The sequence below is a fragment of the Passer montanus genome, unplaced genomic scaffold, assembly GCF_014805655.1.
Source record: "Passer montanus isolate IOZ18808 unplaced genomic scaffold, ASM1480565v1 scaffold32, whole genome shotgun sequence".
In the NCBI taxonomy this organism is placed as follows: Eukaryota; Metazoa; Chordata; class Aves; order Passeriformes; family Passeridae; genus Passer; species Passer montanus.
Window position 1 is genome coordinate 5,063,562 of NW_024367930.1, and position 25,872 is coordinate 5,089,433.

Here is a 25,872-nt window from a genome sequence, read left to right on the forward strand (position 1 = left end):
ACTGTTGTTCGAAAATGTGATGGCTATTTTCTTAATTAATTCAGTTGTGCTTCTTTTTAAAAGAACGTTTTGCTTTCCATCTCTTGAGATGGACCAAATAAGAATGATAACTGGAGATGCTACAGGAAAACAGTACTGTCCTACTGGAAGACTCTGAAGATTACCACAGATCATGCAGATCCCTGCTGCGCTGCCCAGTTATTAGCAATATAATGAGTACAATCTTGGAGTCATCTAAGTTAGAGATGAAAAAGTTTCATTTTCCTGAAATCATTACAAGTTCTCCATTATAGTCATATTGTGTGGCTCAGTTAACTTTTGTAGATACTGAATTCATCCTTCATCCTGTGATATTTTTGAACAAAGGAATTGATTTTTTTAGATCAAAAAATTCCTTACTTTAGATACCCAATTACATGGCAGGATAGAGCTTAAAATAAAGAGGGGGGGAAAAAGAGAGAGAAATAGATGGATTTATTTTGTTTCCTCTTTCTTTCTTTTCTGTCAAAAATTACAATCTTAACACTATATATAGGGCATTTTTCCCATGTGGATAATTTAGCCTTTTATGTGTGTGTTTATATAAAAAACCGAATAAAAACACAAACAAAACAAAACAGAAAATACAAGGCAACAAAAAAAAAAATATTGCAGCCAAAAAAATCCACAGAGGCAAACCAGCTGAAAGATAAAGTACCCCATTAAATATTGTTTATTTCATTTTCTGTTTGGAAGAAAGAACACTCTATGCCAGTTGGGTTCATCTCTTCAAATAATGAAGGAAAAATATTGTAACTGTGCACAGTGATTTTGGTCTAAGCATGAAAAAAGCACTGGGTTACTTGCTGCAGTTGAAATGAGGAGCTCAAAGACATGACTATAAATTGAATTTTTGTGCTCTTGCTAAAATTAAAATGAGGTTTGAGTTGCATGCCTATTCGTTTGGTGCTTAGATCAAGGAAAATAATTTCATATGCTTCACAATCGCTTTATTTTTGTGTCTCTGTAATTCAGGAGGAAAGACAGTGGGATGTTGTCATACAAAGAGCACCTACCAGTCAGCCAGGTGGTGGTTGGAGATCTTGACCGCCCTGGGTCTGAAGCCAAGGTGTCCGTGGGTCCCGTGCGCTGCCAAGGAGATCGTGAGTTCTCTGGTTTTCTTCTGCTTACTCTGGGGTAGAAATTCATTTGGAAAGGGGTAACTTTGGAGGCACTCCATGGGAAATTATGGCTGTCTGCTCAAAAGACCTTTTGCTATGAAAGCGTGATGTGATCTGAGAAATTTTATCTATGAAAATACACATATAATGGCTTACCTTTTCATTTCAAATATCAGTATTCTTCTTTATTTTATGGTAAATGTGGCAACTTGGATTATTCAACTAAGTGTATGTAGATGAGCAGTAATACAGATTGCATAATAATATCTCTCAGCATCTGTGCTTCTCTTGGGCACTCTTGTCAGCATCATTATCATTACTATGCTTCCATAAATGATGGCAAAACTCATCACTGTAATCTCTGGTTGTAGGAGTACAAAGTTTGACAAGACTGTTACCAGATGCTAACTGTATCAGGACTAGACATTTCCATGTAAAGCATTGGGAGTTTTTTGTTGTAGTCTCTGGTTTCCAGGCTGAGTGACGATAAGATGTGTACATCCTCCAATCTGTTCATCTACTGATAGAGTAAATCAGTATCATGTATAAATTTCCACTACACACACATTCAAAATTGGAATGCACTGAGGAAAATTGTAGTCTTGCTTCAGTATACTTTATTTTTCAGGAAGTGAAATTCACTACCAAAGGCAGAGCAACTTTTTAAGGCCCTTCTGAATCACTTCAAAAATTCAGACTCTGCGATTGGCGCACGTTTCATTTGTCCATTGTGTTTTAAGGTAGTTCTCTTATAGGTGCAGCAAGCAAAGGTTGTCTGATTTAATTTAAAACAACTAATATTTGTGTGATATATAAATAATATAAAACCCATTCACAGTAAAGAGTACTACAACTCAGCCTGTAAGACTGATATGATGCAGAAATATTCACATCATATATTTGTTGCTTGTTATTTATGGTGTTTGACCAATCACAGCTTAGTCTGTGTTTGTTTGTGTCTCATCTACATTTGATAAACTTTTTTGTAATAGGCTCTTACAAAAAATAACAAATATTCTTTTTCTTGCACCCATATTCCTCATATCCTGAATTTGAGTGTTTCTAGAAATGTCAGTCTCTAAAGTGTGAGCCATTTCTAAATATTAGTATAAATGAAACCTCATCTGAGCAGGCAATAGCCTTTATTAGAGTGTGACTGAGTGACACAGCCTTTTGGGAAACTGAACGAGTGTATTCCTACCATCTTGATTAATTTAATTCTCTCCATGAACTTTACAGATATGATTCACAGTTTTTGAAAAACTTTGCCTATGAATAAATTTGAATTTCCTTCCATGACCATATATTACTGTCAAAACTCTAGTACAATTTTTCTCACAGGAGGTAATATAGATCCCAGTCCTTTTCAAAGCTTCTGTTTTATACTCCAAGTGTATTTACTAAGCATTCTCCTTTGTATTCTTTTTTGAATGTATACAACAGCTGCTGTTTCACCTTGTGGAAAACAAGGTTTCCGTTCCAGAGAAAATTCCAAAATTTAAACTGTGCTTTTATTCCAATTTTGAAGAAAGATCCAAAGTACCAAATTTCTGGGAAAGATTAAAAACAATAACAGCAAACCACAAACCAATTGATTTTTTTTGTATGCTACATGCATCAAAACCAACATTATTAGTATTGAAGATCTTGAGTGTCATCACAGCACAGTTCATGTATTCAGTTAAATTAAGTTGTTGCATATTTAAATGAAATTCAGTTGTATTTATGAAGACTATCTAAGAAATACAGATTTTTGTTTTGCAAGCAAGGACCAGACAAATAAAAATTTACCTATTTAGAAGAATTTCTTATAGTGGTTGTATCCAATATTGTGAGAACTTGTCTTGCCCTGAGGGTTGTCCATACCATGTGTTGTATTAATCCATAGTCCAGTGATATTTTGCAGCACATGAAGTGATATTTTCTCACCAGAATTACAGAATAATTTGCCACAAACCTCAAAGCTAATGCTGTGTAACATCTAAGGACAGTGACATGTCACCTGGGCCAACACACAGCTGTACCTGAGTACAGCAGTAACACTACCACAGAGCTGATGGCCTTTGCAGTCCTTAAGAAGAGACAGCTGGAAGCTCAATATCTGAGGGCAAAGAGGATTAAAGAAAGCAAGGATATTTGTCATTTCATACAATTCACTTCTTCCCATGCTCATCAAATTCTCAAGAATCCATCAATCAGCAGAAGCCACAACAATTAACTGTTCCTACACTATTGACTGACCAAAGTAAATCTGAAAATCATTAATCTCAGTGCAATTTGTTTTGACAAAAACCAAGGAAGATTGCAGAATCATAACTGTTTTCCTGTTGTAAAAATAACTATATTCTTCTTTCAGGAATATAGGTTTTATTTTGGTCCCATAAATGACAATTACATTTTTATTTTTGCCTGATTTATTACCTGATTAAGGCTCTTCTTGAATAGTGTCTATTGTTGGAGATAGGGATCAGACAACTGGTTTATGCATGATTACACGCCTCTGTGTTCCAGAAGTATTTTTCATATTTAACTGCACCTCACAAAACACTACTTGCATTCTGAAAAGTAGTCAGCAAAAAGGGCCTTTATTACCCCTCTAAAGGTCTGCTTAAGCAGCTGAATTCTATCAGAATGATGAAGACTCGTCTAGTCACTGTGGCAAAAATCCCATAAATCTGGTCTGGATCCTCTTTTGCACCTTGGAATAAATATGCAGGATGTCTGTTTTCTATGTGCCATTTTAGAGTTGAGGAATGCTTTCTTAATATATAATGATTTTTCTAAGTGGTGATCTACCAGGGAAGCAAACTTATCCAATTTCGTGGACAGCAGGTGCACAAAGAAGAAATTAATTTGGTGGGGGTTTTTTGACATTGTATTGCAATGATTCAAAGATCAAGCAAGATTTTCAGCAAATGTCCACTCTACACAAACTTAAAGCAAAGCAGTCCTTCCTGACCACAGCTCTACAAGTGTTGTACTTACAGAATGACAGTGGCAGTTTATCAGCACATTCTCAATATCCTCTTAGCAGAACTGGAATTTTAAGTAGAAACAAAGCAAACCAGTCCTTAGTCTCTATAGTAATACTGGATAAGGGAACTACTCTTGTTTTCCCTGAAGTAAAGTTATTCTGTGCAGGATCTAGGAAAAGGGAACCATAGAATGAAAAATTAATAATTTTTATTCTTCAGTTAACTTTGAGATGCTGATTAAAATCCCTTTACAGACCTATTACAGTTTTTTTAATACTTATGCAATAGGACCTGGACTCCTCAGCAGCCCTTTAACCTTGGCCTTGGCCAACCAGTAATAGAAATACCTTGTCCATCTCTTTATGCTATTCACTGTAATGTAAAGGGGCACCTTGAGCCTTTTCCCTTTAGAGAAGAGCACAGGTATACTGAGGGGCTTTTTGTGTCTAAGCTCAGCCTGAGGTGATAGATCAAGGCTTCAAAAGCAGACCTGGTAATTTCTTTTGAAACCAAACTGAAAAACTTAGCTTGCCATGATGGGGCTATTGCTACAGAGATTTCATTGATAATCATATTGACTCAAAATTACTTTTGTGGCTTCTGGCACCTTCTGAAGAATTTTTTTCATTCCCTTTAGGAAAATACCAGTTTTCACAAAGCTTCTATATTTGCCACCTGCTAAGAGTATCCTTGTCCCAAGGACTTCCAAGGATTTTGATTTGAGTTTGTTCTTTATAAGCCCAGAGGGGAATAGACTGACTATTCTGCTCTAGATTTCCTTTTCTCCTTGAGTCTATTTTCCTTTTGTCCCATTTCCTCTATAGCAAAGACAGAATTTAAAGGGGAGATGTTTTTTACACAGCTCAGATTTATGTTTTTCCATCTCCTCTGCTGTACAGTTTTTATCCTCCCAGTAAGACTTTGATTTCTGAACCATGAATCATTTTCTTGTATATTACTTCTATTATCTGTAATCTTCAAAATGTGGAGGAGGAAGCAGCTTCATTGACTGTGGTTCTTTCTAAGCTAAGTTTTCATGAAGACCAGTATCAGCAGTGTGCTTGTAGAACCTGCAGAGACAGACAAAAAATGTCCCGTTGACAGATAATGGAAGCTCAGGAACGAATCAAAACTCAGTTCTTCCATCAGTGCATCGATTTTGTTTGAGCTTGTATGCATATGACTGTGCCTATGTGTTCAGGGGAAATATACCTTGAGTTCTTTTTTTCAATTATTTTGATTATGGCTCATTATCACTCCTTTCATTACTGATGCTTTGTTTCTTTAGCTTATAAGTATCACTTATGGCTTTGCTCCTTTTAGAATGTTCCAGCAGAGTTGGTTTATTTATTCAGACAGTGGAATGGCCATGCACGTTTTTTGTGACTCTGGGTTTGTATTAAAACCACTGTGTAGTTATCTAAACCAGACAGCCACTTCCAGGGTCACTGCATAGAGGCTGGTATCCTTGGTAAGGTGTAGGTTTGTATTCCTTAAGTGCTTCTTATTCATCACCTGTGCAAATTGGTGACTCAGAACTGTCACTTGTAATGAAAATAAATTAACTGTTTCATGTGCACGCTAAATCCATTTTCGTTACATTGCAAATTGTGGACTCTTTCAACATGCTGAACTTGTTTTTCAAGGGTACCTCCTGAGTTTCAAGGGAAAAAATAGCTTAGCCTTACAGTGCAGTTTTTAGTTACACATTAAACTTATGTCCAAGGTCAATTCTTTAGTAGGATATGCAGTGTGTCAACCCAGACAGATCTGCAGTGATGTTACTTTTACATACATAGGTAAGCTGGAAAATATTCCAGGAAAAAAAAATTACCGAACACACACAATGTATTTGAATTATTGAAAGATTTAACTGGAATTGAATCCTCTACTGGAAGTAGAAACAATTTACTCCTACTCTATCTTGGACAACATTCCAGTTATATAGTGACTTGCCTTACAGGTTAATGAAAGTAAAAACACTGAATCAAATGAAAATTAACATCAGTGATACTCCCTACTGAAAAACAAAACCCAGACAGAGTGCTCTCAGAAAAATACAAAAATTTGTCTTTTGAAACTCCTGAAGCAATGATTCTGCCTGAGGCTTGTGTGGTGGGATTACAGATCTGAAATTCAGGCAATTCCCTTTGTAGTTGTTAATTCCTTCTCTCCCACTAAGGTTAGAAAACCAGTGAAAAATCTCTCAGTTTTTCTACATTTCCTTTTTCCTTTTTTTTTTTTTTTGCTTGTATTGCTAGACTTCTCTCCCACTATGGTTAGAAAACCAGTGAAAAATCTCTCAATTTTTCTACAATTCCTTTTTCCTGTTTTTTTTTTTTTTTTGCTTGTATTGCTAGATATATCTACATACATTTTTATATTATTATTATTAATTTCTTATGATTTTCAAATTAATTGTGAAATGTTCAGTAAGAAAAAGACAAATCAAAACTTGATCCATCTAAGAGTTTAAATTTTTTCACCAGTACCTATAGGTGCCTTCAGTACACATGAAAATTTGTCTGCTGTATTTCCACATCGATTACCACAGCATGTCTATGTGCTGCACTGGATTGTAAATTGTGCTATTCAAGGAGAAATACAGATTCATCCAGAGAACATCAAGACATTGTACTTGCTGCTTATCTCAGTTGTTCACACCAGCAAAACAGGAGAAAGGAAAGTGTCCTTTCAATAAAAGCAGCCTGCCAGCCAAGTACTGCCAAAAGTACTATTTCAGATACATTTGATTTTTCAGTGGATTATGCTGAGGGTGACAAAACTACAGCCTTTGGTTCAGATTTGGGTAGGGATCTTTGCTTTAGTTAATCAAACTGCTAAGGTTATCTTTCATATGCAATTGTTTTCCTCAGAGACCCAAGGGGAAAAAAATTACCCACTAGGACATTTTTCTGCAACTTTTAAAGTTAAAAAATCCATTCTTTTGCAGTTGTTTAACATCCAATTTAAATATTGTCATTTCCCATTCTTAAGACTTTCCCCTCACCTTTAACCCTGTTTCATAATGCATAATTAAATTTATTGTGGAGTTTAACTAGAATTTATTTTCATCTTCATGCAGAAATATTTTCTCTAAGAAGCAGTGCTTAAATGCCCTCCTGTGGAGTCTTAATATTTCTGAGAGAACTCTTCATTTTCTCACTTCGCAGGAAAACTTAGACTGTGGCCTGTTATCTCATACAAGTATAGGCTCTTTCTGGCCATGTAAATAAAACTTTTCCTGTCTTGAAAATAGCAGCTGGAAAATCTCCATTGGTCTCATGAATTTATGGCATTTCTCTGTCATGGTGAAACATGCCAGGAAATGTAAAGGTGGATATGTGATAAAGCATGTCTTTCTCTTACATATGTTCTTGTATCCTTCCTAAGCAGCCAAGTGCTCCAAGTGCTGGCATTCTGGCTGGTGGCTTTGTCATCCTTTTTAATTGGAACCAGTTCTCTATTACACTTAAAAGTGATTCCCTGATGTTGTCCACCAAAAACTTTTGAATTTAATTTAGGACTTCCTGTTATGTGAGGTTTCAGCAAGATAAGCACTACCTTAAATGATCCATCGTGAGCAGTACCAAACTGAGAAGACCTAATATCTCTGAAATTACAAATCAGCTGGAATTGTCTTTGAGTTTACGTGATGGTGAGTGGTAGGCAGTGTGAACAGCACTTGAGTGTGTGTAGTTGGAATTATTTAAGTTCCAAAAATATCTTCTTTGTTTGTGATAGTACTTAAACTGAGATGATCATTCTAGACACTTTTCTCCTACCCCTTTGCATTTATACAGCAGGAAACATTTTGGCCTACATATTTGGGACAAATTAGTCTCCATAAAACTGTAAGATTCTGTGAGTGCTCTTTCTACATAAAGCGCTGGTTTGCTTTTTTTTTTTTATAGCATCTCAAAACCCAAAGGGAATTGGTAACATTAATGATTTATAAGTTCTCAGTGTTTCTACAGTACACGACCTTTACTGAGGTTTGTTATGTGGTCATAAAATTCTCTTTCAGTTCAAACTTTGAATACATGTGTATGTATCCATGGAATAAATGCTTGTAAAGTGACACAGTTTTAACACAGAAACATATTGACTCATAGGTTATATATTAATCTTCTCTATTGCATCCCAATCACTGTCTGGTTTTGTTCCGTTTCCTTTCTGAAAACAAATCCTACCCATGAGAGCTACTTATCTCACAGAGCAGGAAAAAGTACAGATCACACACAATTTAACCATTTTCCTATTGGACAAGTCTTTTTATGCCTGACTGAAGCAATAGTATGCCTGCAAATAGTGCAAGAGAAAAAAGTAACAGTAGAATCAATTTCAGTTTTGGCAAACTAGAAAAACAATGTCCCATACAGCTTATGCCGCATGAACATCAGTAACCCAAGGTAAAAAGGAAAAATGTGGACTTATTCCCATTAGAATATACCAAGGAGAGATCATTTGAATCACAAGCAATGGCTCTTCATGCAGTTTGAGACCCTTTTTTAAAATCCTTTTCCAGCTTTGCAAAGATCAAGTAGAGCCTGGGAGCTTTGTTCAAAAGAGTGAGATTTATGGCATTTTTGCCCAGTACGTGGTAGTGTATGAAAGTATTATAGATTACACTGTCACTCAGTGTGTATTTTCATTATGAATGCAATTTACATTGCTGGTGACTTTTCCTTAAGGCCATGAAGGCAGTATGCTCTGAGTATCTGTTTTGATAGGAAAAGCTTTTCAACCTGTTCATCTTTACAGTTTACCTGCCTGTAGTTACTTTCCCTGTGCCTCCTCTACTGCATTTGGAAAGGAGAGTCACACCTGTTTCACACATATGTGAATGTAGATACAAAGAATAACACAACTCCACAATTTACATCTTCACCCTTCCCAGATTCATCATGAAATGTGAATCTGAGAGCAAATTTTTAAGATAGGGGTTGACCTGCCTATTGCAGAATAATTTTAATACTCATACACATTCAATTTTACCGAAATACATACATTGGCATAAACTACAGAAGAGAGTTCATTCAAATATCAATGAACTAATAAATTTTACTCCTTTTACATATTTGCTGAAATAATGAAAACATATGGCAATCGATGCCCATGTTCAATTCTCCAGCTGTCATAAAAGAAAAAAATGGTGAAGTTCCATAGAGGAGGTGTGAGTTTTATGTTTCTGAAATACAGAATTCAAATGCAATTAAGGGCTAATTTTATTCAAATTCTCCTCATCATTATGATTATACTGCAGTTAATTTTATCTTCTTTAATGCAAAAAAAAGAAGTATCTGAAGCAGCTCATGTAAAGTATTGTCTCTAGATTCCTAGGGAATCTAAGCAAGTATCGTTAGTCTGATGGATGACATACAGTAGCAGTTCATATTAAACCCAAATCCTCTTGAAGTTATGCTTTAATTATAATTTCAAACATTTTACTGTCTCTGTGATTGCAATGCATATTACTATCTTACCTCTTACCTTTAGCAAAATAAGAAAAGGAATTGTCTAGTACACAAACAAAATCTAAGAATTAAATGATGAAAGAATTCCCACAGTGTATAGAAAAGTGATGAGAAGGAGATGTCAGTAAAGCCATAAGGAATTAGGAGAACCTGTGACTAAACTGGGGATTGAGAAGTTGCTGGAATCCTATCTATTACACGTACAAATTTGCAGCCACCTTTAAATTTCACCCCATTAGCCTGAGTTTTCTTAGAAATGAGGTATAATAGGGAGGGAATTATCTATATTTATGTTTTTAGGTTGAACTCTTTCTTACTTTAATACTTTTGGCCTGTGCATTCCTGCAGCACTGACTGACATTTAAAGAGCAGAAGGAACAGAAAAAGCCAGAGAATGAAGGTGAGGTAGAGTGAGGTCAGTGTCATTCTTGCCTATGTGTAAGTTATGTAAATTCAGTCTCATTTAGACACAGATAAGTGATTGGCAGCAGGATGGGGGACAGCCATTTATAGCCTCACAGCACCCAATATCTGACACACAACTCAGAGTGTCTCAGTAAGACTTAAAATGTTCACTCACCAAGATGGAACAAGAAGTTGGAGACCTTTAGTACTTGTTAACTTGCACCACTGATCTCCATGCTAGGGAGCCAAGCTAACTCTAATTATGTCTAAATACAAGCATTTACAATGGTTGAACCTTTTCTGTCCAATGATAGAATAAAAAGGAAGGTCAGGGGTGTATTCCACAATCACAGCTGCTATTCATAATGATTCCTCATCCCACAGGCTACTCTCCCCATACTTTTACTGTAGGACTGAATTTTGACAGCTTCAGTTCAAAACCTTCCCATAATCAAGTCCTATTACATGGGTATGTATATTATTATACACATGCTTTCCAGAATTTTTGAAAGAATATTACCTGATCATTCTCTCTGTCAGTGAAGCAGGTCATTCCAGATTTTCATGTTGAACTATGATGCAGTTCCCAAAGGAAACTATTAACACAGGGTTGCAAAGTTGTGCATTTTTGTCAAGTGATTAGAAGTCTGAACTGTTAAAAGGAAATACAGTAATAGTTTAAGATAAGTGGAATACATATATTAAAAATTAACCTCCTATTTCTTTTCTCTGATCTATTTTTTAACAGTTTATTCTGACCTATGTCTTCTATGGAAAACTTGCAAATGTGGGAGAGAAAGGGCTAAAAAACTGTAAAAGATATATGAAGTAATGCTTACTTACTCCTTTTTCTAATGATAATGCTATGGATAACTTCCACTGTTAAATTTCTGAGTTTGGATATGCTGGGTTCCAAATTAATGCTGCAACCTGTGAAGTGCCATAAATTCGATATTTACAGAGCAGGTTTCAGAGGACAGGTTGCATTTCCCCTTCATTCTTCCTCTTTTCTGTGCTTAAAAGGTACCTTTTATGAGGTGCCATTTTGGTTCTTCAAAGCAAACAAAGAAACTTGAAAAGGCTGATAATTTTAGTCAAGGCTTTATTTTTGAATGAGCTCAGATAGAATTAAAATGAGACAAAGGGGAAATCCTTTACCTTACAAAAATAGTATCTTTTTATCATTAAAGAAATTAAGAGCAGTTCTATCCATTTCTGTTACAAGTTTACAGTAATCTGTCCTTCAAAGATACTAGCTAAACTTGCAGAATCATGAAGCTTTCAACTTTACAATATTAAGCAGCAAATGCTAACATTTTTATATGCCTGTATTTCAACTCTCATTTGTGAAGAACCATCTCCACATCTGATTTGGTCTAATTCAGAGGAGCAATGTTTTTCGTGAGAACAACTTTCAAAGAAACAGTTATGAAAAGAGAGCCAGTAGTCATTTATGGTTACAAAAGTTTCTTTTCAGCCTGTTCTTTAGCTAATCAATTTCCAGTATGCCCACTGTATCTATATTTGGTTATTTATCCTTAGTTTCATGAACTCCTGCTGATGGAAAACTTTTACCTTGTCACTCCATATAGATCTGCTTCTGAAAATTGAGGGACTAAATCAGTGTAAATAAATTATTACACACAGAACAGAGTTCATGTATCTGTGTTCAAGTAACTTCCATTATAATTTCTTTTAGATTAGCTATGACAAGATTAAATTTAAAATAATTTGTTGTTATGAACTGTTCTTGTGTCTTTGTATTTCAGATTGAGACAGAAGTAAATTTCATCCACAGTTGGCAGGATACCTTCTAGGAAAGTTAAGATGTTCACAAAAATGTAGAAAAGGGATCCTTCCAGGAAATACTTTAATTTCCCATCCCAAAAGAAGAGCAAATTCTCCCAAATTCTTGCCATGTAAACTCTGAAAATATAAGTCATTTGAAACAGAACATGTTGGTTCTCACCAATAGGAGGACATCAATGTGACTTTGACTTTCAACATTTTACAAAAGAGCCTTTTTCATCACTGATTAACTATATTTCATAAATGAAATTTTGAATTAAATACCTATTTAAAATGTCCAAATCAGAGTAAAACTTTCAAACCAATCAGCGCTTGGTATAGTTACATTTCATTAACAGTTTCAAGAAACTTTCAATTTGCTTCAAAACTCTCAAAAGCTTCAGTGTTTTCAAAAAATGACAAGGCCTTGCTGGAAAACTAAACTAAATTTAGAATTTCCTTCATGGGAGAGGCTCTACTTCTTTCCTTTCTATAAATGCAAAATTATTCCCTATGCTGATTTGAGATTTTGGAGATTTTGGAGATTTCACTTCTGTAAAATAAAAGTAAACATTAAGAAGAATGCTCAGTCCTCCTTAAATCATAATGTGATTAACCAACATTTTACCCCTCCTTATCCTGAAGTTGTCTCTCTATATCATCATGTAGAGAGAGCTTTTCCTTACTCTCTGTGCACACACTGTATTCAGGTGGCTAATCTAATTGTTCTCCATAATATCATTAGGCAATTTTGGGATCCCATAAGGACAGCCAGTCATTAAATAAAAGTGTTATTATCATACAGTTTGTTGCAGCTATCCCAGCTCAGAAAATCTGTAGTAATATAGGGCAAGACACAGGCAAATAAAATTAAGATGCTTAAAGAAATAGGCAATTTTTTGAGAAAACAGCAAAACAGCATCTGAAAGTGTAAATTCAAGATGTGTGTTATTGTTATCAGTTCAATAACAATTTCCCATGGCAACACAAAAGAAAAGGTGTTTTATTGATTTTTTGCTTAAATCCATGAACTGTTGGAATATCTAAATAACAAAAATGTGTAGGCTTTCATTATTGTAGTTTTTTATATTTTGTCACTTAACTGATAAATTTATTTCACATTGTAATGAAAATATTGTCTGAAATGGGGATGGGGAATAAGAAAACCCAGTCACCTCAGACTCTCCTCACACTTCACATGCTTCAGTCTTCGCATGCTTGTTGAATATTTCATACTTTGTTAACCAGGAAAAGGTCAGAGATCACGGGCTGACTGTTTTGATGAGTCAAGATCTGTAAGTCAGGGCTTTCTTTCTCTTGGGTTTTACAGGACAATCCTGCTAATAGGTAACTAGTACTAATGCAGTAGCTCAACCAACACCTGGATGATGCCTTTCCACATGTGGCTCTCTTAAGCTGCTACTAACCACACAGACAAGTAGCTGGCAGACCAGAGTGGTTTGTTTGTGTCTGCCTAGCTAGAAAACATCTATAGTGTTCTGAGGAAGGGAATATTGGCCATAAAAATCCCCTACAGCGTTACAGGCTGGGGACGGTGTGGCTGGACAGTGTTCAGGCAGAAAGGGACCTGGGGGTGCTGGTTGACAGCCGATTGGATATGAGCCAGCAATGTGCCTTGGTGGCCAAGAAGGCCAACGGCATCCTGGCCTGCATTAGGAATTGTGTGACCAGCAGGAGCAGGGAGGTCATTCTTCCCCTGTACTTGGCACTGGTGAGGCCACATCTTGAGTACTGTGTCCAGTTCTGGGCCCCTCAATTTAGGAAGGATATTGAGATGCTTGAGCGTGTCCAGAGGAGAGCAACGAGGCTGGTGAGAGGCTTGGAAAACAAGCCCTACGAGGAAAGTTTGAAGGAACTGGGGTTGTTTAGCCTGGAGAAGAGGAGGCTTAGAGGTGACCTTATTGCTCTCTACAGCTTCCTGAAGGGAGGTTGTAGACAGGTGGGGGTCGGTCTCTTCCACCAGGCAGCAACTGACAGAACAAGGGGACACAGTCTCAAGCTACGTCAGGGAAGGTATAGGTTAGATATTAGGAAAAAATTTTTCACTGAAAGAATAATAAAGCACTGGAATTGTCTTCCCAGGGAGGTGGTGGAATCACCATCTCTGGATGTGTTTAAAAAAAGGCTGGACATGGCACTTGGTGCTATAGTCTAGTTGAGATGTTAGGGCATAGGTTGGACTTGATGATCTTAGAGGTCTCTTCCAACCTCATTATTCTGTGATTCTGTGATTCTGTGATATAAATGGCAAAAAAATTGCCTCAGTTCCTTCCCGATCTTCAGTGGCATAGAAGCTGTGGCCATCCTAACACACCAGAGACCCAAGGACATACATCAGGAGCTGCATTGCGATCTCCATCAATCCTCCTGGAATCACTCAAAAAAAAAACTTGTCAAAATCCCAGAAATCCCTAGGTAATTACTAGCCTAAGTAATTAAGTACTCTCCATTCACAACCAAAAACACAGGAGCAAAACCCCAAACAAAGAAAGCTCCTTAACCAATAAGAAATTGCATATAAGTGACTTACCAGGACAAAACAAGATAGTGTTCTACCTCCAAAAATAAATTTGATGTTAAAAGAAAATGTGACATGTAAGACTCAAACTCAATTTATATCAACCTTATTCTATGCAGTACCATGCATGAAAATAAGGAAGTTACTCCATGATTTTCCACACAATTTATTTTCCTTTGTGAGTTCAGTGTGTAAGAACCAAAATTATTCTTGAATAATATTCAAATGTTTCTAAAGTGCACCTGCAAATTTTATTTTTCTGGGCTCCATGGATTCTGAATTCTGCAGACTGTATAAAATATACATTGTAGGGAGAATTATTAGCTTTGACCTTTTCCCTGAGTTCTTTGGGGAAGTGGTGGGTTGTACTATAGGTTTCTCTCTCTACCTTGTTACTAGTCCCCTCTTACCTAGTTGTACTCACCCTTGAAGAAACTTAGGCAAGTAAACATCATCACTTATCACAAAAAGCAAGCCAGGGGCCCTCCACATCTCCTCCCTCTTATTTACACATGAAGAGTCAGTAGTTCATAGTGACTGAGCTATGATCAAGGAATTAAATTCATTAGTAAAACAAGAAACATTCCAGACGTGCATGGCACAGCTTGAAGTATTTAGCTGAGGAACTAATTAAAGACAGATAGCTGAGTGGGTAATGAATAAACAGACATTATTGTGGGTAGAAATAGAATGGTAGAATACACAAATATGTGTATTCCCTGTTATATTTGATGGGAAAGTAAATTATCACATATACTGAAGCAACTTGAACAGTAAGAGCTCTCCTGAAGCTTTTAAGTGCAGACTATCCTTAAAGGTGGGAAGCAGGCAGCAGAATCAGCAAATGGGACCCCCTGAAATGGTGCTTTTACAGCTCCCAGCCTTCCATCACAAGGGTCTGTGCTGCCTGCAGCTCCCACAGGTGAAAGCAAACCAACATTTTCCTGGTCCATTGTACATTCCCTGAACAGGAGTACGGACCTGTTTGACCCTCTGAACAAGAGGCTTTGAATGGTTTTCTCTTTCTGCATCCCCTTCCCTTACCCATCACTTCTGTGCCTCCAGCCAAGTGATCCTTCTGTGGGCACTCACCAGTGCAGCACTCCTGGTACTTCACAGACTGGTGCCAGGGAGTGCCCGGATAAGGTAACCAAGAAGGTGATAGGAAATATCTGCCCATCAACATCAAGTAGCACTGCAGACATTTAACTTCACCATTTGAAGAGGATCAGATTGTTGCTGCAAGGGGCAGATGCAAATGGCAGGGCTGCCTGTAGCTGTTAAAAGGCTTAATGTTGTCTTTTTTTATCAGATTTTTAGACTGCGATATGCTGCACACCAGCCATTTCCAGAGGCTGCTTCTTTGCACAGCAGTCTGTAAATGAGCAGAGAAAACACTTTTCATGACATGAAGGAAGCCAAAAGACATATGAGCTTTGAAAACACAGATAGAGAAGAGCTCCTAGGGGAGCTCAAATAGCTGTTTACTAGATGAAAAACAATATTAAGCTGAAGTTAAGTTTTCCAATGCTTATCACCAAACTGGAAGTTGAATGCACAGTTTTGAATGCATCAGTGTGATAATAAATCCTACCATCCTAGCCATTGGTGGTATAGATTGCTAAACATTTCTATGATATCCAATCTTGTAGCAGAAGATGGTGTAGCTCATATAGGAAATACAGCTTGTATATTCTTGATTTTCACAAATGAGGTCAGGGAGGAGAAAAGTCAGTTATAAAGTTTAGCCTACCTGAGTCTGTATTTTTGTACTCACAGGTACTCATACGTTTAATTTTCCTTGGAGTGTTAAGGTCCTTTTGAAATTTATAAGGGGCAGGGAGATCTTGTCAGTAGGAGTTCAGACAGCTGGCTACACTAATAACAAACTTCTTGGCTTAGAGGTACCACTGAATCCCCTGTAGCTACTGTCCTTGAAGCTGCTGGAAGCCTTCTGCAGTGAACTTCACAATCTCCATGGCTGCAGGCAACTATAAAAAAACCAAGATATTCTGTTATTCTGTTTGTTGCTTGGATCTACTCCAGTCCTTTTACCCAAGGTATTTATCTCACACTATCTAGGATCATGAGGTGGTAGCCTAGGATTTTTTGGGAGGAAATCCATCACATTTCCAGAAAGGGTGATAAAAATAACTTGACTATTGATCATGTGTGCTCCAGCTTGCTTGTGTGTTCCAGGTTAGCTTGTTCCATATAATAGTATTGAATGGCAGATGGAAACAAAATCCTGATTTTTTTTTTCTCTGCTGCCTGTAAATAAGCACTGTCTTACTCCTTTTATCTTTGCATTTATGAAAGACAGGCATATGTAGTCCAACTATTCAGCATTAAGCTTATCTGGAGAAGTTTACACTGAAGTTATTTCAAACCCCCTTAGACTGATTAAGACTACTGGATGTAAATTCAGACTTGATATTGTAATATATATTGGTTGAGGTGTTTTTGTGACCTTAACCACATTATACTTCTTCCTGCAGCCACATCTATGATTTATATAAAAGATACACTTGAGAAAAAAAAAGTTCTTGCAAAAAGAACCTGGTATTTCCATGCAGCTTTTATAGTGTTTTTAAAAATCAGTTAAATGCATTTTGCCTTGCTCATGTTTATAGGAATGTATGTCTCCTCCCGTTCCAAAAATTGTTTAAAGAAATCCTTTGCCACAAGGCTATTTGAGTCAAATCAAATGGACACTGTAGTATCAAGCTGCTGCCAGCTGTAGCACCTGATGAGTTAGTAATTTCTGGAGCACTGCTTTGCAATTTTTTTTAAGTAATTAAAATAATATACATCTAGGAAACAATGTAGCTGTCATTAAAAAGTCAACATTTCTGGACAGTTGACTGAGCCAGATTTTTGCATGTGCAACGCTAAAGGGCTAACATACTCACCTCAGGCTCAGCTGAATCCCTGTTGTCAGGGCCCACAGTCAAAACATTTACCATCCAAAATGCTCATGTCTTTATAGCTTTGAAATAGAGAGTGCAAGAAAAAAGACACTGTACAAGCACAACATGGAAGAATCCTAGCCCGTACAGGAAGGATATGCTCTTTTAAAATCTGACATATATCTTTTATATTTTTATCTGTGTTGATTTTTTTTATCCCCCAAAGTAACTTCTTTGGCTGCTTGGAGTTGTTTTTTGGGGGTTTTGTTGTTGTTGCTATTGTGCTTGTTTTGTTTGTTTGTTGGGGGTTTATATTTTCTATATTCTGAATTCATTTTCCTATCTCCTTCTCCAAGAGTTAATATCTCCCAGAGATACTAATACACTGCTGGAAGCAGAGTGAGGGCACAAAGAGAACAGCTTCATGTGGTTCAAAGGAACATTTACATCAGTGTGCCAGAGCTTGTCTGGCTCTCTGCCATGCCCAGAAGGTGAGGAGTTGCCTTTAGAGCTCTCCTGTTTTCAGCAGGAAAGACAAAGTCTCGCCATACCATTTCCACATCAAATTGACTTTCAGTTCAGCAAGCATCAGAGATGAACTGTCTGGAGACAGCTCTATCAGCCCTGCAGTGCACAGAACTTTGGGAATCAAAATTCCTTTCTTCAATTGCTGATGCTCAACAGTATGTCTTAAATCCAAATTTCATCTAAGAGTTGTCAGAATTCAAATTTTGAGTGAAAATTAAAATCATTCATTGTCATGATTCTACTTTGCTTTTGTTTGGGAATACATTAAAAAATCAGAAGAATGTAAATTTTCAGGTTTTATTTTAATGGGGAAAAATTTTAAATGCTAAAAGCAGTGCTCTTTCTACTCTGAAAGTGTTTCTAGGGTAGTATATGAACTTCATTATACATTGTGCCAAGTGTAGATTAACAAGTGTTTTTATTTTTTCCCCACACAAATGCTTCCTGAAACATACCAGAGTTTCAAGTTCAGTATGATTGTAAGAAAAAAAATGTACAGCATATTCACCATAATGCATCCCAGGAGATTTCTGGACTGTTAGCAGTATAGTAGCAGTATTTTTTATATTTTTGAGTTGTACTTTTGATCCCAAGGTACTCTGAAGGTATTTTTTTAAACACAAACAAGTCTACTTGCTGCTTACAGTGCTATAGGATACAGTGTTCAGCAGCATGTGAAAAACTTTAAACCCAATGAGTTTCATGAAGTTACTAGGGAAATTTAGGAAGGTAGGTTGCAGTTGCCCAAATTTTAGCTTTACAACAGGCAAACACTTCTCTTTCTGAAAGTATCTTTTAATTTTCAGTACACTTAGCAAAGGTAACTGCAAAAACATTCCTTCACAAAATAATATATACAAAATAATTTTGCATGGGAAGTCCTTGTCACAGGACCCTACAAATTTTACATCATTCATAAAGGGACTGACAAATTCAAGTAGGAAAATAATATGCAGAGTTATTAAATATTTAATACATTTCTGTATCAGAGTGTTTGAGGTACAGACTTGTGAGTGTTCAGAAAACATTGACAGGAAGTATTCATATCTGCTTCTCCTGGCACTGTACTCTTCCCAAGACATTCACAATTATCTTGGGCAGAAGAAAGCTGGATGGACCTTCAGTGTGACATTATCTTCTAATTTTTACAGCTAAATTCTTACAGGAGAGGTCAGCCCAGACCAAGTATCTCAAAGGTAATGATATTGGAACCAGTACAGCTGAGCAATTAATGGCCATTTTCAACATTAAGCAAATGCTTAAATGCCATAATCTAAAATAGAATAGCATGACTTAATGAATTGATAGTAATAATATTATTCTAATTATTTTTTCTGTAAAGTAACAGCACCATATAAATAATAAAAATATAGTCCTTGTCATGTGCCAATGTGCCAATAGCTTTTTTTTGTCTCATTTAATTATATTCTTAATAGATGTAAAAGTAAAATACTTGCAAAGGGAGAATATTTTTTATATAGCTTCAAAGGAAATTATATATTCATTTTCATTATTTGTTATTTATTTTATTAATATTCATATTATTTCTGTGACATGAGCTAACTCATTATGTTCACCAATATTTTAATTTGGAAAAAGAAAATAAATCAAACTCTCAGTTTTTAGTGGCCCATCAGAAACAGAGAAATAGTTTAAATTACCAATTTAATTTGTACTCTCACTATTAATATTTGATCAAAATTAAGTACCAGGTTACCTTTCCCTACTGTTCCTGCTGACAGAGCTAACTTTCTTTTTCAGTTCAAACTCAGTGACAGGCAGCTGCATTACTCCCAGACAAAAGAAAGCCCACCTTTTATTAAATATTCATTTCAACTAGTAGAAACAGATAACATTCAAGGAGATCAATGTATTTGAAATTTTGCTTATGCTTAATGCACCAATAAGGAAATAGCATAACCGAGAAGGGAACTTTGTGGATACACAGACACCATTAATTGTTCTGATGTTCCTACTGGGAGTTTGAGGATTTTGTCTTCTTCTAAGGGTGAGACAAGGGTCATTACTAAATGGCCAGTGAAATCTGTTGGTTGAGTCAGATAATGACCAGAAATTCCATGGTCCTAGAAAGAGTTTTTTATAATGCTAAGAATAATTCTTGGAATTCAACTTTATGAATTACTAATGCTCCTAAGCATTTGAATGTTGACCTTCCTTGGGAAAGTGTGGCAGTGCTACACTCATTGCATTCTAAGTAAAACTAATAGATGCCTTGGTCAACTATGATGTGCTGCACAAAATATTATATTCTGATACAGGATGTAGCTCCCTCAGTAGCCTCATCACTGCAGCTGTAGTGTGAAAGCAAGGCCAGGTCTAGGAAGATGTGCTATAAGTACATCTATTTTTCTCTGAAGACAATGTATGCACACACATTTAGATTTTGATATTCAGTGGGTTAAGTTGGTTCCTGTGTCACAGCATGTGGTATCATGATATAACCCACTGCAGACTGAGCCTGCAATTGAAGGAGAGGCTGTTTCCTTGGATCCTGCAGGTTTTTGGAGAGGACGTTTGTATATTCAGGACAGCCATTTCAAAGGGAGAACTCTGAAGTGCACCAATACATGTCATCATATAGTTGTAGTTAAGTTTCTGTATTATTTTATGTTCCTTTCTTTTTTACTAAGATGGTGTGGAAGTTTCTTTCCTCTCTTCTTTCTGTCTTCAAGACCTCACTGCTAAAATAGCCCAGACATGACCGTGCAATAGAGGAGAAGTGGTTGGCCGCTGACACTGTAGAACACATGTCCTGATTCCAAAAACTGAGTGGATAATAGAGGCAGTGTAAGAATGATAACTGAATGAATACTCTTTTTCACAAAATAGAAATTCAGTGTTTTCCTGGGTGAGTGCTGATGGCTGATGATTTAGAGATTCTGGGATCTTTTTAATGATATGCTCTGGCGAAGTACAAGGGACTTGTCTTCACAGTATTCAACTAGTTCTTATATATGTTGCCCCAGAATTCCTCACCAAAGCCTTTGGATTAAGTAGTGAATTAGCACTGGAATCGGTTGAATCAAAACCTCCTAGGTATTGAGCTTTGGGCAATTAGCACTCTGTTTTGCTCATGTTAATAATAAATTAGGCATAATCAGATAATGAAATTTAAAATTGGAACTTGGAATACAATTTTAATAGATCAAAACACAGATTGTGAACCTTGATGGTACTAAAGCTGCTAACATGTCTAAATGTTATTTCTTTTGCACATATGCTCAACTACTACCATCAGCAATAAACAATTTGATATTCTTGTCATCATTAGTTCAAACCATATATGGAAAAGAATGACCACAAACTAATTTCAATTTTAATTCGTGAAAGTTTATCATTCCCATAATGAAAGAAAACAGCAGCACCTTCCTCATCAAAGACACTGGGAAAAAAACAGTTTGGAAAATTATAATAAGATGTTTATGTGAGTTTATGAACATCAAGTATGATTTTGAACCCAATTAACATATTGCAGACAACTTCATAGGTAGGTAGTGATATATTTGTTGTAGGCTCAGACATGCAGAGAATAAACAGATCAGTTTGGGCCACTTGGAGAAAGCATTTCTTCAAATATCCTCACTGCTCACTTACCCACCAGGGTATAGTTTGCTTATAATTTTGAGAGACAGAACTGAAAGTCCATGGAAACCTTGCTCATTGTCAGATATGAGGAGAGTATATAAAGACTCTCCAGTGGGGAGTTCAAAATAAAAGCCACTATATCAAAAGAATGTGTTTGGAGCTTCTACATAATACTGAAAACAAAATTAGGAAATGGTATTCCCTAAGGAAAGTGAAAGAAAGTGAGTTCAGGTCCTGTACACTTGAAAAAAAGTGCTGGTAAGACACTGAACATTTCTGTCCATCCAGCTCAGTGCTATCAGCGATATTTTGAGGCTGTGTTCAACCCATCTTTTCATCCCTTATTTTTCCCCTGGAGAAGAATTCTGATATCAGAATCACAAACACGTTTGAAAGTATTTGTATAGTGGGCTTATTTTGGGTAATAATGTTTTGCATCTTTGTTCATAATTTCCAGAGTCAAGAATTTCCCATTAATACCAATTAGACACAAAAGTCAAAGACTACTTAAACAAAACCTTAGAAATATACCACTGATATATTCTTGCAGTGTATTTTTGTGCAAAAAATTGATCACTTATTATTCAGAAAGAGACAATAGAGCACAGACAAAGTCTAAAAAATACTTCATGTATTTCTGGTTTCAATATCTGATTCCCATAAAAAGTGACACTTAGTTGAGTTCTCATTATTTGTAAAATTAATTAATTTGAAACATGTTACACCTAACGGATTTTTAGGGAATTTCTAGAAGATCTTATTTGCAAGTTTTTATGTGGAAAACACAAGAAATTTTGGCTTCATTTGCATCTGAGAAGAACAGGTAACAGGAGAGGAATAAAGTCTTTGTTGTATTCAAACCGAGTTTGAGAAGTCTCTCAGTGTTTTAACTCTCAGCTGTAAGAGCCACAAAATAAGAAAACTAAGGGAGGAAAAGAGCAGTAGGCAGAACACAGGATCCCTCCTTACAACATTTTTCTTAGATACAGGAACAAGCATCCTTCCTTAAAAATGTACTGGAAGAGTTTTAGATGTAATTGATCCAAGCATCAACTCTGTTCTAGGTTGATCCTTACTCAGAATTAGTTAGGCTTAATGTTTATGTGAGGATAACATTTTTTCTGAAATCTTGATGATTGCAGTGCACCAAGCCTTTAATATTAAAGCTTACTTTAAAGGCAACAGCTCAAACTGCACTTTCTAATGCTTTTAAAACATTTGTTAACAGCTGATATAACTATTACAATACCAAATACTGAGTAAATACCAATTCCACAGCTTTAGTAGCAAAAATTTTAGATAGAAGACCACATTTCCTCCCAAACTGTGAGCTGACTTTCATTTGCTGGACTCCTCTCAGGATCACAGCTTCAGATCACACTACTGCAAAGTGCTCAGTTATTTTAATGGGGCTCAAATTTACTGCATGAAGTGTATCATTTAGTTCTCTATGCAACTCCAAGTTTTTTTGGCAAGACATTAGAAAGTCATATCATTCAACAGCTATAGCTTTCCTGCTTATGCTAAAGGACATTTAAAACTGCATATCTAGTAATACCATAAATTCAATTTCAAGTGAAGTTTTACAGTAAACTGAATTAGAATAAATATACATTTTATAGCCCTACAAACTGATGGTCATTCAGCATATTTGCAATCTACTTTTAATTTTATAACCAAGTGTTTTACTCTCTAGAATATTTGAAGGGATTTTTTGTTCTGAGAAAATAACAAGGGAAGACAAATTATCTGTCTCTCTTGTGGAGCAACCTAAAGAGTAGTCCACTGCTGTCTACAATATCCTTACCAACATAAGTAGTGCAGAGTTGTGATCTACTGACCAATCCATTCACTGTATATTCAGAGCTGCCACAGTCCACTCTGTCTCTAAAATATTTTTGGATAGAAACATGGGTATGTTTCAGGCTAAAGCTGTATTACTGACATGCCTTCCACTTCTCATTGCCATGAAAATGTATCATTTTCAGAGCATTTTGGGGTTATGCTTCCAGGAAAACAATATGAAATGTTTGCCCTAGATTTCAGTTTTTTTCTGTTTGTGAACACATGTAGCTTTCTAGAACTACACAGTATACCCACTACATTTTCCCTTCTTGCACTATGTTCACTGCAGATCTCCACTGTAGGGAGGGTCCATCTTCATCTTCTTTCTTTTCTTTCCACTGTTAACACTAGCAGTTTTCATTTCTAAATCACACTAGCATGTGCGATGCTTCCTGCATAGGAATCCAAGCATTTGTGGCCTGGCAAAGCATTAAGAATGGAGACAATTGCAAGCAATTAAAGCAACATGTCAACTAAATCAATTAAAATCTTGTGAAATTTTTTATGAGAGTGACAATGAAAGTATTATTGGAAAACAGGGGAAATGCATCCATTAGCTATCAGCTGAATTTCTATGTTCTTCCTTCCTCCCTTAATGCAAAACAGGAGATACCATTATTTGGATTTGAGCTGACTCTTGTGAAAGAAACCCACACTTTTTTTACTTTTATGTACTTCAGCTGAATACATTTGATATTGAAATTCTCAAGAAAATAGCCCCAATACTGGTATTTTATGAAGTTATTTTTCAGGGAAGCAGATGGGGAAGTACTTTGAATTTTTTGCTCAAACATTATTCAAACGGGGCTAGTCCAAATCATATTCTAATGCAACTTGTAAGTCACATAACCTGCAACACTTACAAGGAGTAAATGCCTGTGAACTTTATGCAGCTGAAGTAGAGCAAGAGTGAAAATAGCAAAATTATGTATATAATCCCAAAACATTCTTCATTTCATAGTGTTCATGTAAAGTGGAATGCAAGGGTGTTTTCATAAGTACTACTCTAAAAAGTTAAGTGAGTATTTGGGCAATATAAAACTGGATGAAATCTGAATTTCAGGACTAGCTCAGGTAAATCCTACCCTTCCATTCAGAACTATGATCTTGTAAACTTTTCCCAATATAGGAAACTTAAATTTTCTTGTCATAATAGCATCTTAGTTTTGGGCCATGATTGGCAGGAAGGGCATAGGACAGAAATATTAGAAGGAAGATCTTAGGACTCTGCATAGTTTCCCCACTGCTCCCGCTGAAGCTGGCAAATGAGCCTGGCAGCAGTGGAAATGAAGGAGATTTAACTGGAGATTTGGAAGAGCTTCATGTGGAGATGTGAGAAGTAGTCCCTGGAGCTGCTTTAACTTATGATGCTGCATGGAAAAACCCATCTGTTCATCCAGTATTCAAGACACACAAGGGTATATTCAGCCCTGCTTGCCTTGCCTGTCCTGGCCATCTCGAGGAACATCTCAGAACCTGAACAAATGTATTTGTTCCTTGCTGAAATACTGCAAAAACTATTTCTGCTTTTATTTTTACTATGTGATTATAAGTAGAAGTAAATAATAACCAGGAACTCTAGGAAGTTTTTTTCATAAGATTAGTCTTATGAAAGCAATAGCTAGTCATAGTTCATCACTTCCTGCATTGCATTTAATTTAACATTTTTATCATTTTATCATGCTTTCTTTTGAAGGGATTTGAACAACACAAGGGGATTTTTACAGTCTTTTGGGTAGTAGATAGGAAAAGTTAATTTAGTGCTTTCTACAGCCTTTGTGAATTTTCTTATTCAATTATTTTTGAAGGTAATTGTGAACTCTGCACAAAGCAATAATGTAGGGCTATTTCCAAATTTCTGAAAGTATATATTTAATGCCATTTATTAATTTATCCCATGTAGATGAAGCAGCAGCTCTAATAATTATATTCTAATTGGTTTTCATGGCATTAGGCAGCATATTAGCTAGAGGTTTACATTTTCTTTGTGTGCAGTATTTGCTGGTGACAGTTTCACAACAGCATGTACAAATGCACCTTATTACAGTTTCAGTGTATAGGAAGTATTAAATTACATTTGGAATTTAAGCCATCAGCTTTAGGAAAACTGATGGAAGCCATCAGCTTTAGGAAAACTTCTAAAAGTTCCCAGAGGGCAAAATCCTGATTTCATTTAGCAATGCAGTATCTACATCTGCTAAAAGAAATTGTTCTCTCTCCATTTTTTTCTACATACATGTGGCATAAACACTTTTAATCTGGCGTTTAATTTGGTACATCCTTGTTGTGTAATTACAGGTATTTATAATACTCCATGCGATCCTGCGTTTTTTAAGGTTCCTTTCAGTGCTTTTTAGTTTCTGAGTATGGATCTCATGGGTTTTAAAAAAAAAATTGAATGCAATCATTGAAGCTAGAACCATTTTCTTTTTCTTCTTTTTTTCTTTTTTTCAATTTAGGATTTGGCTTTTTGTGGGGAGGGACAGTTGAGGGAAGCTAAAATTTCTACATATTTCTGTTCCTTCAGAAGCTGATTTTTTTACATACTCGAAAGACTAATGATCAGATCCCGAGAGCCAGAAACAGTAGAAGTTTAGACTTCCTGCATAAGGAAACTAAAACTTATAATCTCATTCAAAG

The 25,872-nt window shown here is 36.1% G+C and overlaps 1 protein-coding gene across 1 annotated transcript in view; it reads left to right on the forward strand.

The window, feature by feature from the left end:
- Positions 1-25,872, forward strand: part of CNTNAP2 (contactin associated protein 2) — a 1,016,974-nt gene that overhangs the window by 850,499 nt on the left and 140,603 nt on the right. The window contains exon 15 of the mRNA XM_039715193.1: positions 1,015-1,142. Within this exon, the coding sequence (XP_039571127.1) occupies positions 1,015-1,142 (128 nt within the window). The remainder of the gene's footprint in view (positions 1-1,014; positions 1,143-25,872) is intronic.